The sequence below is a fragment of the Notothenia rossii genome (genome assembly GCF_949606895.1).
Source record: "Notothenia rossii genome assembly, chromosome: 9".
NCBI lineage: Eukaryota > Metazoa > Chordata > Actinopteri > Perciformes > Nototheniidae > Notothenia > Notothenia rossii.
In genome coordinates, this window is record NC_136907.1 from 14,698,454 (window position 1) to 14,706,461 (window position 8,008).

Genomic DNA, 8,008 nt, shown 5'->3' on the forward strand with positions numbered 1-8,008 from the left:
AATTTTCTTTCATTAAGTGGATTAATAAGAAAGACGTGGTCTTCAAGTACATAAATGATTAAAAGCCTACAGGAAGATGAGAGGCAATCAATGTGGGGGGGGGGGGGGGGGGGGGGGGGTTGGGGTGGCACATTTCTGCTTCATTAGTCTTGCGCGTTTGTAGGAATTCCTGTGTTGTGCATCAAATGTATTTTGTTCATCATGTGGCAGAGAAATGATCCATGTTGAGCCTGTACTGCTTAAAGACTTGTTCATAACATTTCTTTCTTCCTTATATTAGTTAGTGTTGCTGTTTTTTTCTCACTGTTCTTGTGTCATGAGTTGCATTCATCTGTCTTTCAGCATACTAAACTATCTTGGAGCTTTTTCGGAGCGAGTAATTGTGAATTGCGAGTGGAATCTATTGCCAGCATTGCCTTCCTCAGGAATCAACATTTGACTGATGGTCACAAAGTTTTTGGGCTAGAAAATGTCCTTGACAACTGCTTTGTCTAGCAAATATATGAATATTATTTTCAAATATTGTTGCCCTGAGACCCAAACTCAATCAAAGTTTATTTGTCAAATACGGAAGAGGCTTATAATGTGTCTGTTGAATAATGACAACGTTTCCCTCCATACTTTTTCCACTGCATTATTTTTCCCATTTCTCTTTCTGTAAAATATTGTGTAACTCCAGGCTAGGAGCAGAGCCTAGTCTGTATAATTGAGTTCCTTTTCACACTGCACCGGTTAGCTAAAGTCAAACATGTTATTGTTAAGGAGGCCAGAGGTGTTTTTGTTTCAGTGCTAAGGCAGAAACAAAATCTAGTTTTAATAAGAGGCAAAGGACACCCGGATTGTAGTATTCACATATGCGACAGAAGTACGGTATTACGGTTTGGTCATTTTATATTTACCATAGTGTATTTGCCATATGTAATCATATCTATTTGTCTTTTAAAACATGTTGATTTGTACTTTTCCGTGCATCGAAGGTCAAACCCACATCTGTGACTGCTTCTCATTCCCTCCCTTCCTTATTTCTTCTCAGCAGAGTTCATCAGCCTATATTTCAGCCTATTATTTTACATTATCTTTCATCATCGGAGGATTGAACCACCTCTGCAGTATGAGTGATTGTTCTGCTCCTCTGCATCCTGATGAAAGGGACAACCTTTGTTCTTGCAAGGAGCCCACAGCTTGTCCTATTAAATCATCTCCAACTCGCTGTCACTATTTCTTACCATTATACTCTGGTTTCCTCAAACTATGGATCTGAACTCAATAGGGTATTATGGTATGGTATGTAAAACACGCAGTAATCTAACCACATATCTTTGAGAATGCAACTGGTTATTCTTCTCCTAGATTTGGATGTGCTTTGCCTTCAGTCTCTGCTTACATTGTTAAGAAACAGTGGTCAGCACTGCACTTGTTCACTCTTAAACAGTAGTACAATGTATACAAATAATTGATTATATATTTTTAAACATGCATAACACAGATTGAAAATTCCTGCATTTGGTGACTATCTTGTAATACTGTCATGTAATACAGCAAGTGATCAATAGACTGCCCATTTATTCAATTTTGACGGGGGACATTTGGGTTAGGTGAAAATATTAATTATAATCCAATTGCTAGTAAAGTTATGCCACCAGGTGCCGACTGAAAAGTACTCAAAAGTACATAAATAACATTAATCTGTTTGCAACTCACATATATCATATATAATATATATATATATATATATATATATATATATATATATATATATATATATATATATAATATATATATAATATATATATATATACATATCAATATTCCAATGACTGTATAGATAGACTATTCTGCACAGTTTCTATCATATTCTGTTTCTTTTATTCTATTTAATTTTGTTTACTTTGACTATTTTATCTGTTTTATTGGGCTGCACTGTTGGAGGAGCCTGTGACTTAAGATGTCCATTGTCATAACTACACTGTAGCTATGCACACATGACAATAAAAGCCTTGAAACTTGAAACCTTTAGTCCAGAGTGAGGCGTGTTGTAGGCCTACTCACCGGGTCTAGTCAGACTTACTTCACAAAGAACAAGAAGAGTCTTCCCGGACCTCAGGTTTACAGGGCTTTATTTATTTGAACAATACAGGGTTAATATCTGAAACATAGCATTTTATTTTCCTTAATTAAATAATTTCAGTCATGCCGTTCCACACTCCGGTACAGTAGGTGGCGGCATGCAACTTTAAACGTTGATGTGCAGTCCACCAAAAACACAAAAGAAGAAGAAGAGTCTTCCTGTTGGCTGTTGTCATCCCGGAAGATTTACCTTTCTCCTGACACGTAGCAGCCTCAACAAGTTGGAAGGGCTCTGTGTAGAATTGTCAAACAACAGAGGTACGTGTAAGCATTTGCATTGCTTTACAGTTGAATAATGATGTATACGAAAGGGTAGTTCAATTAAATATTTAAGGCTTCACTGACATTATCCACCAGCTATGCTTGCTAGTCCAAAACTGTTATCGCTAACACTAGCTTACCTACTAGCAGCAGAGTTAACGGTATGTTAGCCACCCAAAGTTATTGTTGCATTCCGACATGGTTGTACTAGTAGTTGTGATGGTTAAACCGTGTTATATATATATACAGTCTATGGTTAAACCATGTGATAATGTATACAGTTAATAATAAAACGAGTGGTTTCATCATAGACTAAAACATACACTTTTATCTTGGTTTTGAGCATGATGTTGACTACGTAGGCTAGCTACTTTAGATCACAGTGGTATTTAACTCATGGATTTTACGTTACCGCTATTCTAACTGTCCTATGCGTTTAGTAGTCAGCTTAATGTGTATAAATACAGTGTTTGAAACGTTATAAGAAACAACGTCTTGTGTCACCTAAGTCACCTAACCTAACATTAGCTACCGAAAGTAAAGCTAATAATTATGGAAAGCGTCCATATGTTTAACCATGTTACATGTTTCCTTTCTAAGTGCTATGTTGTCTTAGATAATATAACTCTTATATCGACACCATCGTTGTTTACCATCTCACTGTGGACCACAATATTTGACCTAGTTGATAAGCTGTGTTCCTTTTTTTCCCCTTGTGTTTGCAACAAAGTGAGAGATGTCGGGGTTTGACACTTTCAACACAGACTTTTATCAGTCCAGCTACAGTGTAGATGACCAAAACCAGGCAGCCCAGGGCTACAACAATGCTGAAACCCCATACAAGTAAGTGAAGAAAACCTCCATTACCTAATACTCCCTCAGCTGTTCATATCACATCCAAAAGGGCAACTTGATAGTTGATGTTCCATTTCAGCTGCTAAAAGACTAACCTACCTAACGTGTTTGTGTTGCTGAATACCTTCTTTTACGTCTATTCAATGTATTTTTCAATGTGATAAAGTGTCTGTTAAAAAAAAGAAATACTACTGTCTAATTGAAATGACATCATCAGAAAGTAACCTGCAAGGCATTTCATGTTCTTGGAGTCAAAGAGAGTACTGTTGATCATTTTCATTCTGTTTTCCCCAGGCCATACGATGGTCAGTACGACTACTCCCAGCCCATGGGCTACGCTCCCCAGGGGGTGATGCAGCCCCAGCAGCCTTACACAGGACAAATCTTCCAGCCCACACAGACCTACACTCCATCCCCGTCACAATCCATGTATGGAAGCAGCTTTGATGATGAGCCGCCACTGCTAGAAGGTAGGCAAACCACAATGTCACTGTATGTTTTGTTAAATGTGCTAAAATGATCTGATTGTTATTCTGTCAGTTGAACCCTATTGCTGATTTTGTTGATGTAGATATTAAGGTGTCATTCAACAGTTGCAGGCGGCAGCAGAGTCTGAGAATCTAATAGCTGCAAGAGAGTTTTGACAGAGTAGGAAGTGCTGACAAATCCAAGGCTGGCTATCTGAACAAGTGACTTCAAATTAGCAGAACTGACTTTTCTAAAATGTTGTTGGTTTCTGTTTATAACGTTGTGTTGTGGATTTAAATGGTAGTTTCACTTCCTGCTTCTTACACTTTGGAAATGTATCTTATATTTATTTTATTTGTATTATTTTTTTTCAGTCATTTATATAGAGCTGAAATCACAATGTTAACCTCCATTGCACTCGTGTGGTACACAAACGTTAAAATGTCGCTCATGGGTCAAATCCACACTCTTCATACTTAAATGAGGGTGACCTAGATAGATAAGATGAAGATAAACGCTTTCATCGGCCTGCAAAACGCTGAGTGAAAGGTCTGAGCAGTCCTGAAAGAGAGACGTGTCTTTGGTTTTCACTGTTTGCTTGTGTTTAAAGCAAACCAGTGCGCCTTCTGTATGCAATTGCATCTCTTGTATTCTTTGGGTTGAAGAGATAAGATTCAAAGGTTGTATTGTCCTTTGCACAATAGCAACAGTGTAGTTGTTTTGCACTGAACATCTTAGGTCCCAGGCCCCCGCTAACAGTGCAACACACAATACAACAAGACATCAAAGAAATACGGGAGTTAAAAATTGCATTAAATAAATAGTGCAAGTGGATCAATGGTGCAGCTTAAATGCAGGACTAGGTAAACTACCTACATATACAATTATTATTATTATTATGTCATCCTTTTTAGAAGCCCCTACATATCTCTTGAAAACGTATTTGTGTTCATTTGTTTCTACCTCCTATGTTTGATCATAGATCCAGTTTCCAAAATGCCTGATGTGTGTTTTCTCCGTCTTAGAATTAGGGATCAACTTTGACCATATCTGGCAGAAGACTCTGACGGTCCTCCATCCAATGAAGGTGGCAGATGGCAGCATCATGAATGAGACAGACCTGGCTGGCCCGATGGTCTTCTGTTTGGCTTTCGGAGCTACTCTCCTTCTGGTAAATCATGTAGTTAATGTTGGTGTTTGGAATCTGTAGAAGTATAATCAGGCACTGACATCCTGCACCTTTTGTTACAGCCTTGTATCTTTACACCTGTACAGCTGTCATCATGTCAGTGTGTGCATATCTATATCTGACTGTGTGAACTTGGTTTTCTTTCTGTTAACAGACGGGTAAGATCCAGTTTGGCTACGTGTACGGTATCAGTGCGATCGGCTGCCTCGGCATGTACTGCCTCCTGAACCTCATGAGTATGACGGGCGTCTCCTTCGGCTGTGTGGCCAGCGTGTTGGGCTACTGCCTCCTTCCCATGATCCTCCTCTCCACCTTCGGAGTCCTCCTCTCTTTACAGTGAGTACAGAGATAAACAACTCTTTAAAACCTGTAAAACAAGCAAAGGCTTTTATTTGTCTATAGACCGCACTGCTAAGCATTATCTATTACTTGACACCTGGGGTGTAACAGTAAAAGGGAGTCTCTGTGTGGTAAAAGACAAATGCATAAGAATGCCATGTTTCAATTTATTTTCAACAAAGAGTATGGCAGTGTGACAGAAAGTGTTAGAGAAAGACACAACTTAGGCCTACTGTGTTCATAATAAAACATTTCTGTATTACATTATAGGTTTAACAAACACTTACAAAGAAAAGGCAACCGTTCTCAAAAGACTCTCAATACAATAAAACAAATAAATAAAAAAATACTGGTAGAAATTACTTTATCTCATCTTGGCACTTCTTCCAGCTCTGATTATCATTCACACTGACCAACGTGTGTGTGACTCCACACACCAAACAACTTGTGGTTTTAATCTCATCATATGTTGCTAACTACATATGTTTCCGGGTGGAAGTCCGCTGCATGCACCAGACTGAGACCTGGAATATCGCTCAATAAAGAAACCGTCACAGCCCTGAAGAAGTTTACATTTTTCAGTCGTTGTGTTAGTATTGTAGGACTTCCAAAAAAACTCTGCTTGAATAAGATATTGTGTAGTACTATGTCACCTATGCTTCATGGTTAATAATGGTGTCTTTGAATTTCATCAAAATAGCTACATTTAAAACAGTAAAAGGTAACTTCCTTTTTATTTCTTGTCCTCTTTAGGGGCATGCTGGGAATTATACTAACGGCAGCAATCATTGGCTGGTGCAGCCTCTCAGCATCAAAGATCTTCATCTCGGCGCTGGCCATGGACGGGCAGCAGCTGCTGGTTGCGTACCCATGTGGTCTCCTATACGGGGTCTTTGCACTCATTTCTGTCTTCTAAAACCCATCAAATAACAGTTCCAAATAACCGCTCCGCGCTTTCTGTAATTTCAGTGTAATTAGTGTAATTATTGGCCAATTACACTGTTATTGTGGAAAAGTAGGAGCTCCTTTCTAAAACGGCACCAAGGTTTTTTTTTTCTTTAGTAAGCCTCCACCTCTCACCACATTCCGACTTGACCATATGCAGGCTGGCGTATTGTCTCATTCATGTCTCCGGTCCACTTTGCTCCATCATACATCTTAAAGACTAGGACTGTGAAATAAACCTGGTGAAGAATTGAAAAAGAACTCTCCTATGGACCTTGTTAAGCCTTCAGTGGCTGTGCAGTCCGATGATTCTAAGGACATGAATGGGAAGAAAGTGAGCAATTATTTCACACAATGAAAACCCGAAGCGGACATTTTAATTTAGACAAACGATTTTCAAGGACTGATAACCGACTCTCAGCAACAATTTGGAGCCAGCGGGAAACAATTTTTGTAAAAGCTGTTGTGAGGTGTTTCTGTAAAACCCCTTTTAGAATCTAACCCTGTGAGACAAGGGGAAACACAGACGTTCCTTCTGCACAAGACTACATACAAGACTTCGCTCCATGACCAAGGATTCTATAATCTCATCATTCACTCATCAAAGCATCGGTCTGATCTTTGATGTTAAAACAGCAGCTCTGCTATATCTCCTAATGTATTGGTTTATTATATTAATTCAAATGTTGATGCTTTTCAAGAAAACACCAGTTGCAACAAAGGCATTATTCTAATTTCCAAGCAAACTGATTTGATTAGATATCGAGACAAATTTAATTCTGAGAGTGTACATTTCTAGGACCAGACATCTATCATTTTGTATTTAGTCACTTCACTTTGTATGCTTTGATGTGTCATCTGTTGTTCATGTCTTCATATGCACATTAAAGTTGTCTTTGAAAGTTATCCGCCTTGTGATTTGAAAAGATGCCTTGTATGGTCAACTCATAATTTAAGCGGTATAACCTTTTATAACTTGAAGCTAGTGGCTGTGTGGCAGGAGAATGGCAGGTGCTTACTTGAAGCCGTGGGTGTATGACACATAATAACAGTTTTCAACCACCTGGGGAGAGTTTGTCACAGAAGGCTGCTCGATCAAAGGAACACATCAGCACATTTTGATCCACTTAATTCATAAATGTTCTTGCTTCTTAGGTCTGCAATCTTTTTGTCATAACATGAAAGTGAGTACAGACAATTCTCTATGAACATGTTGACTCACCTCTTCTGCTCCACCCCTAAGAATATTTCCACTTTCATAGTCATTGTGTTCAAGTACCCTTAAAATCCTCCTCACCCCCCCCCCCCACCCCCCCCCCCCCCCCCCCCCCCCCCCCCCCCCCCCCCTCACCTGTTTAGGATATGGATTATTAGAAGTGATTTTCTCAAATGTTCGGCTCAGCTATTAGTGGCTATCGTCATGTTTTTGTTCAGTTTCATCACCTTGCAGTAGTTGTTTACAAGTGGAGCATGATTTTGAAGTAAAACCCTCCTTTACACCCGGTCAAGCTACAGGAAGTACACAAGGGAACATAAACAAGGAACAAGTCAATGGAAGGATTTGTCCATAATGGTGTAGTTTTTATTAAACACCACTTTATGTTATTGTGGTCAATTAAATGTGAGGTTGTTGCCTATTGATCAAACTACAAAAAAAAAGGCTTCTGTAGAGATTATTGTTAAAAGTGTGTCTTATATTTTTTATTTGACAAGTAAGACTACATGGCCTGAAGATCACTTAGAAGATCAGGCAGTCTAAAACTCTAAGCTGGTGTGTGGAGGAGTTTGGATAGCCTGCAGGAAAAGCAGCACATGACTTTGACT

The 8,008-nt window shown here is 39.0% G+C and overlaps 1 protein-coding gene across 1 annotated transcript; it reads left to right on the plus strand.

Moving 5' to 3' along the window:
- Window positions 1-2,229: 2,229 nt before the first annotated feature.
- yipf5 (Yip1 domain family, member 5) lies at window positions 2,230-7,090 on the plus strand. Its single transcript, XM_079652332.1, has 6 exons — window positions 2,230-2,385; window positions 3,119-3,231; window positions 3,538-3,713; window positions 4,737-4,882; window positions 5,055-5,236; window positions 5,993-7,090. The coding sequence occupies exons 2-6, from the start codon at window positions 3,125-3,127 to the stop codon at window positions 6,153-6,155; spliced, it is 774 nt and encodes a 257-aa protein (XP_079508458.1). The 5' UTR covers window positions 2,230-2,385; window positions 3,119-3,124; the 3' UTR covers window positions 6,156-7,090.
- The last annotated feature ends 918 nt before the right edge of the window (window positions 7,091-8,008 follow it).